This window comes from Trachurus japonicus, chromosome 17 (assembly GCF_045865225.1).
Source record: "Trachurus japonicus isolate A0001 chromosome 17, Traja_1.0".
In the NCBI taxonomy this organism is placed as follows: Eukaryota; Metazoa; Chordata; class Actinopteri; order Carangiformes; family Carangidae; genus Trachurus; species Trachurus japonicus.
The window spans coordinates 17,163,375-17,182,969 of NC_140923.1; the positions used below are offsets into that span (position 1 = coordinate 17,163,375).

The 19,595-nt window shown below is 41.1% G+C and overlaps 1 protein-coding gene across 1 annotated transcript; it reads right to left on the reverse strand.

The window, feature by feature from the left end:
• Positions 1-1,020: 1,020 nt before the first annotated feature.
• Positions 1,021-18,998, reverse strand: LOC146970431 (uncharacterized). The gene is made up of 26 exons (XM_085803998.1): positions 18,958-18,998; positions 17,822-18,255; positions 16,877-17,006; positions 16,439-16,606; positions 16,085-16,222; positions 15,567-15,718; positions 15,070-15,173; positions 14,750-14,939; positions 14,520-14,651; positions 14,142-14,285; positions 13,562-13,697; positions 11,287-11,437; positions 9,510-9,646; positions 9,274-9,385; positions 7,455-7,518; positions 7,121-7,324; positions 6,891-7,036; positions 5,588-5,706; positions 5,276-5,397; positions 5,082-5,179; positions 3,112-3,248; positions 2,831-2,955; positions 2,374-2,519; positions 1,902-2,004; positions 1,666-1,802; positions 1,021-1,462 (listed from the first exon to the last, which is right to left on the reverse strand). The coding sequence occupies exons 2-26, from the start codon at positions 18,107-18,109 to the stop codon at positions 1,348-1,350; spliced, it is 3,498 nt and encodes a 1,165-aa protein (XP_085660124.1). The 5' UTR covers positions 18,110-18,255; positions 18,958-18,998; the 3' UTR covers positions 1,021-1,347.
• Between the last annotated feature and the right edge of the window lie 597 nt (positions 18,999-19,595).

Consider the following 19,595-nt stretch of genomic DNA (forward strand, 5'->3'; position numbering starts at 1 on the left):
AACAAAAAAAGGGGCTGGCTGTTCATTTGTAACTGAATTCCCAATATGGCCCACAGCAACATCCAACATTTAACAGAACTTGGAGGTAGAAATGACTTAGCTACCTGACCAAAGATGGCGGAGAAACCGGGTGAAACCGCCTTGTGGTGTAGTCTTTTCTTCTTCTTTCGTTGTTTAGCTTCGTTTTGTTTGTGGCAGCAATAAAAATGAAAAATAAAAAATAAAAAACTTAACACTGATGCCACCAAAAAAAAAAAAAAAGCAAATGGTCAGATAAGGCTAATCTTTGCCAAGCAGATACAAATTAATCCCGCCTCTCTCTCCTGCTAATCTACATTGAGGCACTGATGCAGTTATCGCCTCTTACGGTCTCTACAAAATAAAAGTCTTTCACATCATGTTGAACCATAGACTGTATGTTGAACCAGGTTTTTTTTTTTTTTCAATTTGAATTTGGTGTGTGTCTATGGGTGTGAGACAGAAGATGTGTGGATGTTCTGCAGTGTCTGCACACAATTTATACTAGCCACTGCCGGGGCGGCAGTGGCTCAGGTGGTAGAGCGGGTCGTCCAATGATCAGAGGGTTGGCGGTTCGAATCCCGCTCTGTCCCGGTTGCTGCCGTAGTGTCCTTGGGCAAGACACCTTACCCACCTTGCTCCTGATGGGTCGTGGTTAGCACCTTGCATGGCAGCTTCCGCCATCAGTGTGTGAATGTGTGTGTGAATGGGTGAATGTGATGTATGATATACTGTAAAGCGCTTTGGGTATCGTTTCCGATGGAAAAGCGCTATATAAAATACAGACCATTTACTATTACCATTTAGTACCCAACAAAAAAGGGGACATGTCTAAATTGATTAGAGGCCCTGATCTGCTAAAAGGCTTTTATTTTGAAGCAGTTGACAAAACTGTGCATAGAAAAAACACCATGGGAAAATATTGAACCTCTAACTGAAAACCAGAAATGAAAGCACCGAAGCCTTGATGAATGGTAAACCAATTCCAAAGAACTAATAAGTGTGGACATATTCAACTTTTCCTAAATCGTCAATTTGCATCGGGTCTGTGTGAGAAGGCCTATGTCAGTGATAATAACTGACAGGTTACACACAATAAAGAAAATTCAAACAACTCTGAAATAATGAGCTACTGCACCCTTTGCTCAGACATAGGCATTTTCAACATGACAGACTTTAAATGAACATAAAACACGATGGACTAGATCTATAAAAGAGAACGAACCAGTTAACTGTAAAAAGCCTTCTTTTTACAGTCTATGGTTAATATCTATATAAAACTAGAAAAGCATAAAAAAACATAAAAAAGAAAAGTTTTTCTCCAAAGTTTCACTGAATTTGACGAGAGCGATGATCCATCACCATCTTCTTCATGTCCCAGTCTGTTGTCAGGTCACTGAGATCAAGGTCATGTCCTGGGCCAACCATAGGGTCATGTTGGTGTCTGCAACAGTGAAGATACAGCACATTGCAATACAGCAGATTGATTGATGAGATTTTTGGGGGGGTAAGAGCAGTTTGACTCCCTGTATGGAAGAGTCTATGCAGTTCTGAATAGGTCAAATGACATTGGCTTCTTGGGTTAGTAATAACTGCCATCGATACAGCTCACGTTTAATTAGTGTCAACAGTAGTAGATCAACTCACTGCTTGATGTGTTCTTCAATGGCCTTGCGTTCGTACACGGCGCCGTACACCGTTTTCACAGGATCAACAAACATCTTCTTGGAGAGTGGACAGAGAAGATGCTGTGGTACAAACTGAGGCACAGAATCCAGCAATTTCTTCAAAATAAAAGAGAGAGACAACAAGACATTGAGTATGTTATTGTAACAACTGCAAGTAGAAGTGGTTCTGTAGAAATAATAATCCGCCAGATTCACCTTCTCCATGTCATCCAGTGACTGGCCTGCAGTTTGCTTTGTGTATTTCCTGGCCTCTTGTTCATAGGTCTCACGGTTTGTCAGGAACTCCTCGGCCAAAATGCTTTCAGAGGTGAAAAAAAAAGTAAGATTACATGACCGAGAAGGTGGTCGATATGTTTTTGATGAAGAATTTTAAGATACATTGCAGGCATTGCTATCATATATACAAGTGTCATTATCTGAAACTGTTAAACCCACTAATCTCACTCTGTGGTGCAGGCATGCTACAGCTGTAAAAGCTCTTTCTTTGTAAAGGGGGGACTGTATTTTCGAACATTTTTTTGCTCCACCAATAAATTATGACAGTGTCAATGACAACACACATTTCCACCACAAATAACAATTTAAAATCCAAAAAAATTAACAACACAAAACATATCCAGATACTCATTTACAAAATTATTCATTTATGAACGTGTACATCTCTCACCTGTCCAGTGGATCGTCAGGCTCAGGGATGATCAGCAGACCGTACACAGCATCAAAGATCTCTCTCATGGTGATGTGGGCGTTGTAGCTGCGGTCAAATATGCTGTGGCAGATGCGGCCCACGCTGTTGACGTTGCAGTGGTAAATCTTTCATACTGTTAAGAAAATGTAACCACCAAAAGTATACACGCACCTATGTATATGTTCACTTTTACCATCATATAACTTTAAAGGTAGAGTCTGTAGGATTTTCCTAAAAAAGAAAATACATATAGATTTATACAAAATAAATTCTGCTTCTACTCATGTATGGTGGTGACTGTCTCTGCAGAGCCTCTGGCCCCCCCCAGAACGTTTCTTACTTACCAGACTTACCAAAACGGTAACAGACAAACTGACAGGCACTACCTTTAAAACGCTATGTGACCTTTTAAATTGTTTGTAGTTTGGCAGGATACTCCGGTGACAAAGCGAACAAGTGGGGGCTCCACTGGGTATTCAGGACCAAACTGGACGTACAGCTCAAACACTCCTTTCTCATAAGGAGTGTCAGGAGGACCTTGCATGAGGATCCTCCAGAACACTGTAAAGATATAAACAAACAAAAACTTTAAACCATTGCTATGAAAAGATTACACTTCAGAATAGAAATATTGGTTTTCATGAACTTTTACTTGCAAATGAATCTTTTTGAGACTAGATTCTGTAAAAACAGGTGAAGAAGAACAATGCCACCTACTGATGTCTGACTCTGATGGAAAGACTGTGAAGAAGGGATGTGGGTCACAGTGCAGGCTCTTCAGCTCCTCCAAGACACGTTTGTCCTTCTCCATTAAACGCCCGTCCTTTGACTCACGAAGCCGCTTTTTCAGAGCACTAATTTCAAATATTATCATTATTATAGATTGTTATCATAATCTTTGCCGTTAAGAAGACGGCAGAGGACTGAGGACTGTGATCAAACACATTTTTGTCTGCAACTGGTCAATAAATGAATCAGACAATCTTCAGTTCTAGGAAATTGTGGTGAAAACAGGAACAACTGAATTTTATTTGAAAATGAGAACAATCAGTAGCTACAACCCTAAGGGACCCCAAGAACTCCTGCAGCATCATGACATTTGGCCGATAGATGCTACAACAATATGACATAACTGCTGAATTACTGTAAGTGCCAGCTATTATTCTTTGTGTCACATCCGGGGAAGGAGTCACGTGGGGGTAGTCTGGCCTGACGGAAGTGCGTTGCTGCAATTAGCCTCTGATTGGTCGGAACGAGCCACCCGGTGGAAGTCCCGCCTCCGTGTTGCAGCTTTCACAGTCTGCCCGGTAAAGGAGAAGGGTCTAGCTGCAGCCGCAGCCACAGCCACAGCCACCCTAACCCTAACCCTAACCCTCCAAACCACGCTCCCTCCAAAACACGCCCACATAACGCTAACCCTAAACCTAACCATAACGGACGGGGGGGGGCGTGGTTTGGAGGGGGCGTGTTTACCAGCGGCTTCGGGTGTAGTGGGTGGCTGCAGCTAGGTATTATTGCGGTAAAAGGAAACATCAACAAACAACAGGAACCGAACCATGGATCTATTATACATCCGTGTCATGAACTGAACAGAAGAAGACATATCCGTCAGCGGTTGCCAACCGTCGTTAGACCGCGGACCCAAATCCAGTTTCCAACCGGCAATATTTTGCGAGCACATCATTGCTACGGCGCCGACCACAATGATTGTGACTGGTTGAAAGAATTCCAAACGGCCGGAGCGTTTTTTTCTCTGATTGCAGAATCATAGGCGGACCAGCCAGACCCTTCTTCTCTGGAGGAGGGTCTGGCGAGCAAGACTACGTGGGGGTGGTAGAGCGCAGAGTAGTAAAATCAGCTGTTCTTCACCTGAATGAATGAATGAATGAACGAAATGAGAGGGTGAGGGGGGAAGGTCCTACTTTGCTGACCATTAAAAGTACACTGTTTTGGATGTTTTATGTTTTTGTGGGATTATTTCACTGCTTGTATTTTTAGCTTTAATAAACATGTATGAATCTGCATTCCTCTGGAGCTTAGTTTTTATTGTTCAACAGCGCGTCCGGCAGGTAAAGTTCCTTGTTTCCCTCACTTAGGCTCTCGGCAACCACCTTGGTTTTATCGATAGTGACCTAATAATGACTGTAATGAGTTAAGAGCAACCTGTCCACCAAATCTTAATGAATCCATCTGAAGTTGTTCACTCTGTTTTATCCTACATCACACTAAACTGAATGTTTGGTTTAATTAACGTTAGTACATTATCAAGCATTAATTAACTGTTTACAGATATATTAACAATCATTAATATGTATTACTTAGGGTTGAGAAACACATTAATTAATGTAGCCTAGTCGTAAGCAGTTAATTAATGTTTACTACTCAAAGTTAGTTAATCAATTAAAAGTTGAATAATGTAATTAGTTATCAATATGTATGCATTACTCAGCATTAATTAACACGTTAGTTTATATATTAATGCTTAATAATGTACTAACTCACGTTAATTAAGGGACCCTTATTGTAAAGTGTTACCTTTGGTTTTATACTGTTAGTTGCAAAATGTATTTATATAAATTATAATGAAAAATTATTGAAAAGTTCAGATGATGGTTATCAACAGATGAACAAAGGTCACAATAACTTAATTATTAGCATCCAGATGATTTGTACTATTGAACTCTTACCTCTCTGTCGCTGTTACTTTGTTGTTTATCTGACTTGGTAAAGACGTCTCTGGACATTTGTCATACCCATGAGTAGCAAAGATGTTTACTAGGGCACACTACAAAACAACAAGGACAAAATCAACGACCACATCAATGACAATCCATGAGTTTAAAATGGTAAAATGAACAGAATGGCAGATGCTGCAACTGACCTCAGTGACAGACTCTGGGTTTAGTTTTTTCTTGGGTTTCCTCTGCTCCAGAGACAAAACTGTCTCGATCTCAAAGAGCTTCAACCCCTCTTTGGTTGACTGTGGTTTGAAACAGCATCCACCTAGAGGTAATCAGGGGTATATGGTGAGGAGATGCAATAAATGTCTAAATGACATAATAACGTACAGTCAAAAATATAAGCATGTCAATAACAACACATACAGATATTTACAATTTGCTTTTTACAGGATATCTACCAATACAAAGCCTTGTGGCTAGATTAATGATGTAACTCGGTAATGGACACATACCTGTTGCATTGCTGATTCCGTGCAGCATATTGTTCTCCACGTTTCCAAGAAGGACTGAATCCACAATGATGTCAGATCTGAGCAGTTTGGCTGTAACTGCAACTGGCTCCATTGAGGATCTATGGAAATATGACAGTATTCAGATTACAACCTCAGATACCCCCAAATAAAGGCAAGGCTTTACATGGCATCGTAACAACATCCTCTGCCCTGCTTAGACCCTAACATCAACTGAGGAAAAACTCCCATGTAAACCCTTGAAGGTTGAATATGGAGAATCTTTATTAAAAGCTATATTTTGTCACCCACGGGGAGTTTAGAGGGGTACAGAATAAAAGTATTGCTTTTCCATTAAAAAAAAAAAAAAATTGTATTTAGTCTGAATAAATCATTTTAAAAATGTTGACGGGTTCAATAATGACTTCCTGTTTACATTGTACCTGCCAGTAGCCGCCATTGTGGCTCACTTTCTCTGCTGTTTTCCTAAGCCTCCTCCCGGTCATGTGCCTTTGTTTTCAACCAAGCCTTTTTAATAATCAATCGGTGGATTGATGGATTGTCATGTTACAATGTGTGTATTTGTATAGTCTAATCTTTTTTCCACCAAGACGAGAGCTGTGACACCGGGTCAGAGGCTCTCATCATACAGGTTGAGAGGTTTGGTTTTCAGCAGCAGTGTGGAAGGACCCTCCACTCTCCCTGTAACAAGTTGCAAGTCATTTATCTAACATCAATTAGTCGGAAGCTGTTTAATGAAGGTAAAAATGAAACATAAATATCCTGCATAGTTCTTCTCCTCTGTGTCTTCTGATCAGAATGGCATCCCTAGCAATGGTCAACGGTCTGACTACCACTGCAGGAATTAGGGTTAGGGTTATTTTTCTGTTGTTGTGGCCGCCTATCTTGATCAATAGATGGTGGTATTCTGGTAATTCTCCATATTCAACCTTTAACAGGGAAAAAACAGGGTAAACCTCAGGGTGAGCAACAGAGGAGGGATTTCTCACCCAGATGTTGTGTAGAGACAACAGTGTGTAAGAAAACAGTTTATAACATGGAATATGGGAAAACATGGTAATGGAATCTGTCTGTTAACAAGAGCTGATGAAGGCAGCTTCTGGTGGGCAAATCACTTCCGTCCTTAAAATCACCGGGTGAAACTATGGCACTTCTTCAAATCGGGATGATGGTTGATATTCCGATCAATTTACCAAGGTAGATCATAAGCAATTTATGCATATCTTTGTAGTTATAATATCAACAGGTGGTAGCACAGCACAACAGTACAAAGTTGGAAATTTACCCAAAATCATTTCCATCAGTAAGACACATGATGCGAAGTCGACATTCTGGAAACGTCGTCTTGACCTTGTCTAACTCTATCGCGCCGTGTTGTAGCGCATCATACAGCAGAGTACATCCATTTGGCTCAAGGTTGCGCATGTGCTCCTAAAAATAAAAAACATTTTCCATTTAAGTAGATTGCAACATTAAGAATAGGACGTCAAGCTGGACGGGGGTATGAACACTTGCCTTGAACTTTTCCAGATTTTCAGTAAAAGTATGAAGGGTTTTCACCATGGAATCGAACTTTACGAGACCAATGATATGATGGAAATCATAAGCCATGCTTCTCGATGCAAAGTTGTCAAAGAGCTCCTTAACGGCGTCAACTTTCTTTATTCCTGCATTTCTGTAGCACTCCTCTTCCATGGACCAACTTGTGTCTATCAGGACCTAATGAAAAGTCATAACAAATAATAATGACCATATTTTGTCCTTAAATAACAGTGAAACTTAAAGCCATAGATAAAATATCATATATATTTTTTGAATTGTTAAGACCTAGCAAGGAGAGAGATGTTACCAGTATGGCCTCCTTTGGAGTCCTGGTTGTGACAAGTGATTGGCCATCTCGATGGTCGCCAGTCCTGCATTTGAATATTAAGACAAACAAATAGATACAGCGTTATGAGATGTAATGTAATATGTTTTGTTTACTGCACAATTTTATATACCCAATCAGCAAGGGGAAAAAAAACAGCAACATTGTGTCATGTGGACTGTATGCAAAATAGAGAGGCCACTGTGACCTTGACCACTGATCAGCAAAATAGATGGACAACCCAAAAACATCAACCCATGGTCCAATGCACCATGACACCGAGTTAGACCCCCCCCTTGAGAGATGAAGTCTGCTAACCGCTAGTTTCTCTAGTTGTAGCAACTTTAGCAATGACCGCACCATAACAAACAGCGCAGTATATTGATCCACGCGCAACCGATCAAAAAGCCACTCATAGCCACAAATAATGCTCAGAACAGCACCAAACGTCATCAACAGTACAAACAGGGTCCCAGCACATAATAAAAGGCATCAAACATCCGTTAGCTTTGCCTGGTTTCTATTGAAAAGAGACGAAAACAACTCACCCACTCTCCTCCAGTTATACACTATGCAGCAACTTTCCGTGTCCAGCATAGAGTCCAGGCACTGACAACACACGTCGGACTGTCCGACTGGCAGCACAAATACTCAGTCTCAGCGGCCACTGGCAGGCAGTGACCACACTGACCACTTGATTCCCCCAGGTCTAGCACATAGACTCCATCGTAGCTCTCCCTCTTTGACTTTTCGCCTCCATTTCCTTCAGCTCGTCTTCGGTGAACTTGGTCTCAAACTGATAGTGGCGGCCATCGAAATGAAACCAGTTTTCTTTGTTCTCAAACTCCTCCATAAATTCAGCCGTGTTGTCCCTTCTGTGATGTCTGCTCAATAGATCCATGTGTCTGCTTCACTATGTTACAGGCAGTCTCTTCCGGGAACGAACGTCGTCCTGATCTCACGTGTAAAGTCGCGTCTAATCTTGCGCTTGTTTACGTGATTCTCTCCCACAAATATCTAAAGTTAGAAATGCCCAATTCTGTTCATTTCCCTATGAACACTTGATAATAACTTTTATAAACTGATAGGCAAGCTACATAGGAACTTTGGCTGCATTATATGGAGTAATACACACACATTTTCATCCTTGAGCTGCGGGACTCTACTCGGTAATCGCCTCCACGCCAGCGGACTACCTGTAACCATGGCTGAGTTTATGGAGTTTGAGAACAAAGACAACTGGTTTAATTTCGATGGGCGCCACTATCAGTTTGAGACCGAGTTTACTGAAGACAAGATGAAGGAAATGAAGGAGAAAAGTGAAAGAGGGAGAGCTGCGGTGGAGACTATGTGCTGGACCTGGGGGGATCAAGTGTGGTCAGTGTGGTCACTGCCTGCTAGTGGCCACTGAAACCAGATGTTTGTGCTGCCAGTCGGCCTCGGACGTGTTGCTGCATAACGTACAACTGGAGGAGAGTGGGTGAGTTGTTTTCGTCTCTTCTTAGAAACCAGGCTAAGCTAACAGATGTTTGATGTGCTGGGACCCTGTTTGTACTGTTGATGACGTTTGGTGCTGTTCTGAGCATTATTTGTGGCTATGAGTGGCTTTTTGATCGGTTGTGCGTGGATCAATATACTGCGCTGTTTGATATGGTGCGGTCATTGCTAAAGTTGCTACAACTAGAGAAGCTAGCGGTTAACAGACTTCATCTCTCGAGGGGGGGTCTAACTCTGTGTCACGGTGCATTGGACCATGGGTTAAACTTACGCCGGAATATCCCTTTAAGGTCAAGGCACTCACTTGGCTGCCAGCACATTCACATCCTCTACTTTAACTTTCCCATCCAGACAATCGTGCACATGGATCATATCTGCGGATCCTTTGCCTTTATGCAGATAAACGCCAAGGTTGTCTAAAAAAGAGAAATTCACACACACAAAAGAAGCCGTCAGAGCATGAACCCATAACAATGCATTTTAAAACATTACTGTATGTGCACACAGAGGAATTGTCCTGAATATGATTGGATTGGCTACCTTCACTCAGCAGAACAAGGCGACCCTCTGTTTCTCCCAGACTCTTCAGATGTAGAGGTGGGGTCACATTGAGAAGAGGGAAAGATTTCAGTTCTTCAACCATACATCCAAAGGTACTCTGGATGTTGACCTGGAAGCTGTCATTTAATATTTTAGGTTACAGGCAATTATCGCTTGAGCATAATCCTGATAAGTGTAAACCTTATGCAACTCTACTAAATTCCTCAAAAAAAGTTCGCAAACGTTATTTGAGTCAATCATTTCTCCCCTTTAATTTGTTGGAAAGCCTGATTAGTCACCTTTACAACCAGGGACAACTTGTCAGAATTGTGCAATTGTGGAATGAGCAACACAGCTAAACATGTCTAAAAGCTAAACATGTCTAAAAAACAAACAAACAAACAAACACAGTTTAACGTGTGGGAAGTGCCACCCAAAAATGTGCCAAAATCCCCAAAACAGAACTTCTCATCATTAGGCGCGTTTCCACTGCAGGAACTTTGGGGTAATTTTACGGGGCCAGCCCCGTTGGTGCGTGTCTCCACTGCAGGAACCTCCCCCACAGGGCCATTTACAGGAATCTTTATGGGGCCGAACGGAGTCCCTGCCTGGGGGTATGTACTCAGATCGGCCCTGAAGAAGTCCCGGTGGGGCTTGAGATTTACTCAAAGCAGGATGTGACGCTAAGAGAAAGCCCTGAAATAAGCTGCATTTTTAAACCCAACGTTACTAAAAACGGCCGGAAAAAAGAGAGAATAACTCAGTAAAAGACGAGAGTAGCAGTAGGCCTGGTAAAAAAGAAAAAGAAAAAAATATAAGAAAAAATACGCAATCGCGGGATTACGTGACAATCGAGACTGCAGAAAAGAAAAAAAAACAACAACAACAGACAGCAGAAAACAACAAGAAGAAGAAGAGCAGTAAAAAAAAATTTTAAAAAGCGCTGCATAACGACCTCGCAATGATCGAAACTGTCGCACGTCGCCATAAGAGCCCGGTGGGTCCTGTCTGCAGTGGAGACACGGCCACCGAGAGGGCCAAGTGAGAGGACGGTTCCTGTAGAAGTTCCTACCCCCTCCTTTCACCAGGAACTCCGAGTGGAAACGCGGCTGTTGAAGGCAATGCAGTTAGACATCAGAATGAAATTCTGGAGTCAGTGGCCATCCGAGATCTCCAGGATCTGGGACCTAGCTCCATCTTTCAGGATGACACTCTCCCCCCACAGAGTACCTCAGGAATGGGGGAGTGTAAAAATTGGAGTGGCCTGCTATGAGTCCAGACCTCAACCCAACTGAACACTTGTGGGATCAGCTTGGTGACCAACACAACCACACTGGTTGACCTTCAACAACTCCCAGTTGAGGAATGGGATGCCATCCCACAGCAAAATATGACCAGGCTGGTGACCAGCATGAGGAGGAGGTGTCAAGCTGTTGTGGCCGTATATGGATCTTCCACACGCTACTGAGGTCCCTGACAGTGTCACATGAATAGTGTAAAAATGGTCAGTATGTGCTGTTGTTTTTTTGTCAGGAGAACAGGAGAATATTTCAGGGGATTTTGGCACATTTTTTTGGGGCGCTACCCACATGTTTGCTCATTCCACGATCCTTACCAGATGTAACTTGTACCTCATTGTAAAGGTGACTAATCAGGCTTTCCAACAATATAAAAATACAACACAAGTTGGTATTTTTAAAGGGGAGAATTGATTGACTAAAATAATGTTTCCAAACGTTAAATGAAAATGAAATAAAAAAGTTAAAATGGTACCTACTTCTGACCGGTCGTCTCGTCGTGATGAATCCAGAGAGGATACGTTGTGAATGTTGGAGGCAAGCTGAGCAAGACTTTCTCAATGTCAGTGGCTCTCTGTAACGAGGTCTCTCGCAAAATCTCCTCTGTGCAGTTTGGAATTTTGACTCCATCTGAACAAAGACACAGGCTATTCATGCTAAACAATCAACTACCAGGGTGGATGCAGAACAAGTATAGTGAAGTGATGAGATGAAGAGCTGCAGATACTTAACTACACTTGGTTCAAATTAGCACACGTCCATTCTTCTCAATATTTATTTAACTGACAAAGATGAATTTTATTTTCTCACACACTAACACACAAAAAAAGGTTTCTGAATTAAGTTCCATGAATTTCCTATCCACCTTATTCCTGGGGTCGTTACTGTAGAAACGGTTATGGGTGGAACTTCCGGTCAGCACCGGAAGTAGCGGTGAGCCATTGGCTAACAGCAGTGGTTGCTAGCGGTCTTCATTGCAGTTAGCGGTTTATTTGAAAGTTTTCACATTGTTTTCTGTTTTCTTAGTTAATTCGGTAGATGAGGCAATTCATGTGGTGATAATAGATCGGTTATTGATCCATGGTGGTGAGCCTCGTAATTAAAAAATCAGCTCGAGTGAAGAGAGGGAGTAGCGCTGTTTGGTTGACCCGTCTGCAGCTTTCGGTGGACTGCGGGTGGAGGACTGGACTGTGTTGGACGAGTCAGACCAACAGGTCCGCTTGGACCGCGGCCACTCGGACCAACAGGGCCACTCGGACCAACAGGTCCGCTCGTACAACGTAATGTGGGCAGGAGACCGAGAAGTGGACGGGGCTGAACCGGGAGAGAGGCAGTCACTGGGCGTGTGTGTGTGTTGTGACGGGAGTGAGGGGGCGCGCCGCCCGTCACAGAGGAGAAATGCATTGTAATGAATGTAACAGCCCCCCCTCGAGATTATTGTTATTCTGACACATGAGTTAAATAACAGCTGTGTTTGAAGCCACGCTGCGGTTCGTAATCGCGGTGCAGAAGAGTGAGTTTGGAGCTGACGAAAGGAGAGAAAAAAGAGAGTCGGTGGGAAATGCTCATTGATTAGAGAGACAGCGATCAGCTCCGGTGCTGTTCCGCGGTGCTGACGAACCCGCTTTAATATGACAAACTATGATTGTGATTAAAAGAACCTAAACCAAGTCGAGTAGAGCTGAGCTGTAATTGTGTAGTGGAGAAGGGGCAACACACGCTATGCGCACACACGCACACGCGCGGTCGTCCCCTCAGCTGTGACTTGCTTGGGCAGACGTTGTTTGGTGTCACCCGCTGATTTGCATATGTACATAAATATCTAGACCCCGAATCTATAAGACCATATGTATAAAAAATTGCGTGTATCATTTAGGGGTTTTTATATCCCTAAATGATACACGCAATTTTATGTTTACTGTTTCATTCCGTGTAAATGTTGTGTACACTGACACACCCCTCTGTATCAAAAGTATAGGTCTTTATGATTAAAATAAACTAAATGGATTTTTTTTTACTACAACTTTGTTGGTTGGACACTCGGATGTGTCTGTGTGTGGTCTTATAATAGATCCATGGTGAGAACCTACAGTAAAATACCCCCCCCCCACCACCACCACCACCACCACCACACACACACACACACAATCCCTGAGCAGACAGTAAAGAGGTGAGTGAGAGAGAGACCCCCCCACACACATATGCATTTCTTTATAAAAGAGGAATGTGTTTTAAAATAAAATTATTCCAATTTATATGAGGCAACTTTCCAGAGCTAGCAGATAGCACGTTGCCTCAACAACTGAAGCAACAAGTTAACAAGTAGCTAAATATGCTACTGTACGTTATCTTTTTATCTTTGGCCACTTTAAGTCGTCCTCACACCTCACAGTATTAGTAGGCAGCGGTATTATGATATTGTCTCGTTTGAGTTGTAAAAGGTGGTGTTTTATGTCTCTAACGCTCGCAGAAAGTGGATTAGCGCGTACTGTTAGCATGTAAACAAACGCTACTTCCGGTTCGCACTGGAAGCTGCGCCCATAATTCCCGCAAAGCATCATGGGGGCTAGGAATAAGGTGGATAGAAGTCAGTGCAACCACACCTCTGAAATGCTTTGTATCATTGTTAAATGTAGCACAGGTGTGGTTAAACCATACAATACTGAACCCAAAGCTAAAGAGATAAAAATATATAAACAACATAAATATATTTTAAGACTTGTTTTATTTCACCCACAGAAACTTTAGTCTTACCTCTGATGTTCTGGAGAACGTACGCTCGTTCAAAGGCACCTGGTACTCCTGGTACTCTGACTGGTTCACAGAAACGTGTGCTATCTTCAGCTGTGAGAGCGATCGGTGCATAGTCCTCATGAGTCTGAGAGAATTTCTGTCAGACAAGACGAATCAGAAATTAAGAGGGAGAAAAAAATAAGACGGATGGCCCTACATGAGTTGTTCCGGGTCGCTGCTCATGCGGTTGACCGGCAGGCGTGCTTACTTGAACGGCTCAGCGTGCTTTTTAATTGCCCCTTGGGGATGAATAAAGTTTTTTGAATTGAATTGAATTGAATTGAATTAATTGTATGTTTGTCTATATTGTGTTTGGAACCTATACCAATGAGCTGTACTGGAAGCAAATTCCACCAGCCTGGCTGTGTGGTCATTCAAAGAATCAATCAATCAATCAATCAATCAATCAATCAATCAATCAATCAATCAATCAATCAATCAATCAATCAATCAATCAATCAATCAATCAATCAATCTCTAAGTATATTCGGTACGAATACTTTTCAGTTGTTTCAGTCCAGCCTCAGTGTCACCACCATACCTTTGCTTTTGAAATGAGATATGCCCAGCAGTACAATGAATTCTCAAAGACATTCAGGTCCTTGATGACTGTATCTCCTCGTGCAGATCCAAGTTGGGGCAAAAGCTCTCTGAAGAGCACGTACAGGCCTTCCACAACTGCAATCTACAACAAAGTCACGAACAAGAAATGATGAAAAAAGACATTTCAATTACAAAAAACTTTTACCCACTTACTGACTTTATAACTAGCAAGAGTAGAGTTGCATAAATGTAAATAAGTTGTGTCATAATATCATTCTCAACCAATACATAGCACATGGCTACATAAATAACCAAACTGTAGTGCAGTAATTAGACTCAGAAAAAAAGTAAAATTACATGACGTCCTATTGTTTACCTTCTGGTTCTTTGTCATCTTTTCGTTCCTGCAGAATAACTGATGCAAACCTTGGGCCAGAGGGTTGCATCCAGTCAGTTCCCTTATGTAGGCAACCAATTTATTTTGTACTTCACTGGGATGGTGACTTTTCTTTGAGGAAAAAAAAGCCAGCTTGTCAATTGCAATATAGTGTGACTGATAAGTAAAGCAAATAATACAGATCAAAGTATACTATATAAACTGCTTACAACAGCATATAGTGAGGACAGGAACACACTGATTCCTTTCTGAGTCTGTTGAACTGAAGGCACAACGTCATGAATGAAGAAAGTCCTGGCGTACGAAGCCTCGGCACAAAACGTTGACAAAGAGAAGGCAACTGTTGAACCCGCAGAGACGCCGCAGCTTTGTAATTTGTCACCAGGACTGTGTCCACCTCTGCAGTTATAACAACACCAAAGAACAAGGATACTGCTTGAGCACTTGGTACAAGATGAATAAATAAAACTGCTGACAAACAGGGTCTCCATCCGTAACATCATTTCTTATTGTGATGGCTCTAAATTACCTGTAATGAAGGACATTTGCTGGGATTCCACTTGCATTGGTCAACTTGAGTTTCAGACTGTTAATAGAGTCATGTTGTAAGTTGACCATCAGTTCATAGTCTCCCTAAAGTGAATAAAACATACAATAAGGATTTGACTTTTGTACTATACATGTTGACAAAACAAGGCAGTGGTGTGATTCATAAACTACAATGTTAAAAACAGCTTGTGTTAACAAAATTCTGACTGAATCATATGAAACAAAAACATATTCATTATCAAATCTTAATTAAAAACAATAGGTTTTCCTACACATGCATGGAGCGGCTGAAGCGTCCCACCCCTAAAGAGGGGAGCATGCAAGCTAAATTGATCTTTAGGTTGACTTGTGCTTTCCCATTAAATGTTTCCCTCTAATTGTATATTACTACATCACAGCCATATGTCAGAAAATATCCATTTATCAGGAGCTAATATCACTACTTGAATCACAATTATCATAGTTGTTAAGACGTACCCTGAGCATAATGTGGCACCGAATGACATCCTCTCCAAAGGTTTCATCAAACTCTTGCTTTGGTATTTGAGGAGCATATTCCAGGTTTTCCTTCGGTGTGAATATGACATAGATCACAGCTCCACTTTCAATGTGCCTTTCTTTCAGAGACCCTGTATGAAGAGAAAATGAAAGTTACATTAGATTAAAAAAAATAAAAAAAATAAAAACCCAAAAGCAACAACAAAGGATAGGCTGCATTACTAGTTTTACTTACATGTGCATAATAAACTGGAAACTAAGTCCACAGTCCACCCTTACAGACTACAATGTGCAATACTGTAACGCCGCACATGCAGAATTATGTTTTTTTTCTGTAAAATATACAGTGTATTTGTATCTGGACTGCACTTACTTGTTTCATCCTGAAGAATATAAATATATGTACCAAATACTAACAGGAAAGTTTTTCAACTGCTAAAATGTAGTTAAGTTAAGACAATCCTTTATGGTTTTAATTGCAAAAAAAGTCTTCTCACATGTGTTGAAGAAAGGATCATCTGACAGGGGCATCCCATCTATTGTGTAGAGACAGACTCCTGTGGCGCTGCCAACGTTTTCAAGATGACAGATCCTTAACATCAGATCTTCAACTGTGTTCTGCGCTTGATCCAAATCTGTAAATGAAAAATTTCAGAAAGCATTTCAAATTTCATTTCAGCTACAATTATGCAAAGAGTGGGATATTTCAGCACACAGTTTGGCACAACTCTTACATGTTTCCCTAGTCATTACCCTCAGTACTTAAGGGTAAGCTGCTCTTAGGCTGTATACAAGTCAATAGAATGGACAAAATAATTGTTAAAATGCATGATAAGTTGTGTTCCTTTTACCTTTAATATATTTAGGTTGAGGACATTTGGGGTATGTGTACTGCAGAGAGAACGCCTCCACTGATTTTTGCACAGGTTGAACAGTTTGAACTTGTTGCGCTGGATCTTTCAGTGTTTGAATGGAGTTTTTCATGGCAGAAAAACGGTTCTTTTCCACATGACTTAAACCTGCAAAAATGGATATATGAAGCAAAATTAATTTGAAATATTTTATTTATATATTTTCCTCATCCTTATAGCCTATCGAAACTTCAACAGTGTGACACTTCTAAAACTAAAAAGACTTTAAATTATGAACTTAGTATAATTTTATTGTATCCAATTTTCCATTGGGTAGTGACATTTTGTCTGGTACAGTAGCAGTTTATAATATGGGACAGTACTATTTACCGGTAAGTTCAAGTCAGATACCGGTAAGTTATTAGTTAATAATCTAACCTAAGTTGCTTAAATCTTCATCTGTGATGCCATCCAGGAAATCTCTTTCATCTTTAACACCCAACTGAACAAACTGCTTGTGGTAGGACTCCAGTCGGTGTTGCTCAAGCAGGCTGAATATTGCACCCATCTGAAACAGACATCAGGAGATTTTGTTTAGCATCACTCTTCATTTTATTCATCTGTGACAAATGATAAGTTATAATATCTGTGAAAAAAAGATGTAAAGGGACAATAGCAGAAAACTGAGATATTAAATTCTATTCATATTATTATCCTCATTAGAAACTGAAGATAATGCCAGTGCAGTCTTCCAGTGCAGTTTGCAATGTTCATTTTCAGGGTCACTGCTGTTGGGTTGCCGTAGTGTGTACTCCTGCGAGATCTGATAGTAGCATGTGAATACACTAGCAGGCAATGTTGTTAGCTGCTACCATCGCCTCTCGTTGACTCTACAGTCACTAACCATAAAAACACAGATCAAACAACATTATGGCTGTACTACAGACTGTTAATTTGTAAAATCAGGGGGGGATTTTCCATCTGTATACTTGTCTGTCTGAACTTTGGTGCACAAACTTAAGCCACTAATACCTAATCTTGACTGTTAGTTGATTTATCTTTCAACAGTAAGTTGTGTCATTTATAAACACATTTGAATTTTAATCGATAAATTAAGAATTCATTTCTGCATCAAGAATTTTTACACACCTGTGGTGTTGTCTGCTTGTCTGGGACCAAACCATCGCCCATATGTGTCTCTTCCACACACATTGGGTGCTCCTCTCTCAGATCATTTGTAGCTGGGATCAGTCTATGTCCCTTTCCATGGCAGCGTTCGTCGTGGGCTCTCAGGTGAGTCACGCAGTAAGACTCCACGCACACGAGGCAGGATTTGACAGCTTTGCTCTTCTTTTTCCCCGTACAGACACTGCATTTCACCACCTCAGGTTTGGCCAAGGGCTCAGCTGCAACTTGATATCTGGTTCCCTGAAACTTTTTGACCACTTCGCCCAGAACTGCGTTTCCTCTCAGCGGAGGTCTCGGTTTAAAGACCTGCCTGCACTGAGGACAGTTGTGCTGACCTTTCTGCGTGGGCCGGTTCCAGTGGTCTTCAATGCAGTCATGACAATAACTGTGGCCGCAGGGGATCGTCACCGGGTCCCTCAAAACATCCAGGCAAATTGAACAACAAAACTGGTCTTGGTCAACAGAAACAGATGCTGCTGCCATTTCCTACACACAGTTGGAAAAACTGAAGGAATAGAGATGCAGTTTGCAGATTCCCAGGTTTCATCTGCTGCAGCTTGAAGTCTCCACCAAGCACAGCCTGCTGCAACTCGAAGCCTTCAGGCACTAGGCCAGGGAATTTCTTGTTCCTAGGGCAAGAAATGAAACCTATGAAAGTGAAACCAAACTATACCAGCAGGGAAATGATTCCTTCAAGTTTTTAGAAATATTAAGGATTGTACAATTAATCACAATGTAACTGAAATCAGAATATGGCCAAGCACAAGATCAACGTTACAGGAGCAGCAATTTTTAATATATAAGGTACATTTTAGTCATAACATTTTACACATGTTAGCACAAATCATATTCCTAAGACACAAAATGGACACAAGACCCCCCCCAAAAAAAAACCGAGTTAGCAGGCATTGCAAAAAGAAGCCAAAAAACAAAAACAAAAACACCAATTTTGTATTCATAACCGAGGTAGCTAGCATAGCCAAAAGAAGCCTTAGACAACAGCAGAGTATTATTGATATTTAATAAAGTTACTTTTTAGTTTGACAGTTAATTCTGCTAGACCTAAGCTCACATTAAAATGAAATATTGCACAGATGAGGAAGCCCTTTCTTTTCTTTTGGACGGTTTTGGTTTCCAGTAACGTGACAGGATTGAGCGGTGGTCCTGCTGCAGTTAGAAATGTTTGAAATTAGGACAGTTTGAATTTATTTAACTGAATAGCTAAGACTTAACACGTTACTGTGTAGAAAATGACTAACCTTGATGTGTTTTACCAGTCTATGGTTTTTACAGAACTAAAACCCGTTGGAGGTGAAAACGACTTAACTTACCTGACCGAAGATCAGCAGACACTGTTTGAGCTGAAAGGTCTAATGGTCTGTCAGGGTTGATCCATAGACTGTAAAGGTTGATTTTAGCAAGGACAAAATAATTAATCCCGATTCCCGCCTTTCCCTCACAGTTACGTTTTCCAGTGAAGTTCAGTTTCTATTCACCAGAAAAGCTGAGAAGCTGTATGCCACTAGTGTTGCCAGATGGCAGAGATATTTTCCAGCCCAAAACCTCGTCAAAAACCGCGAGAATGCACAAAATTTTGATTGATTAAAGGACCTGCTGAGAGACTTTTAATTTGAAGCAGTTGCTCTTTAGTATTTTTAATCATAGGCTACTGTCTGATAACGTTTCTTTTTAGACCTATTTACTTTTATTCACTGATCTCCCAAGTCTTTCTCAAGTAATTTGCACATGTCTGAAATTTGCTCTGTTAATCTAAATATGGTGAATTCTATCCATATCTACTTTTCAACTAAATTATTATTATTTATTTTTTTACTGCACCAATTAAACACATTTATATCCCTGGAAACATGTAGCATTATTTCCATGATATTCCAATGTTTTCAGTGACATTGCCTCTGAAATGTTTTCTGTCCAGTCTAATGTCAATTCTACTGTCAAACATTCAAGT

Excerpts from the sequence above, each read along its gene's own strand:
- LOC146970431 (XM_085803998.1), bottom strand. The coding sequence starts at position 18,109 with ATGGCAGCAGCATCTGTTTCTGTTGACCAAGACCAGTTTTGTTGTTCA. Across the intron at positions 9,386-9,509 it reads CCTTGTTCTGCTGAGTGAAG|ACAACCTTGGCGTTTATCTG; the intron begins GTAGCCAATCCA and ends TCTCTTTTTTAG. Across the intron at positions 5,398-5,587 it reads CGGAATCAGCAATGCAACAG|GTGGATGCTGTTTCAAACCA; the intron begins GTATGTGTCCAT and ends GATTACCTCTAG.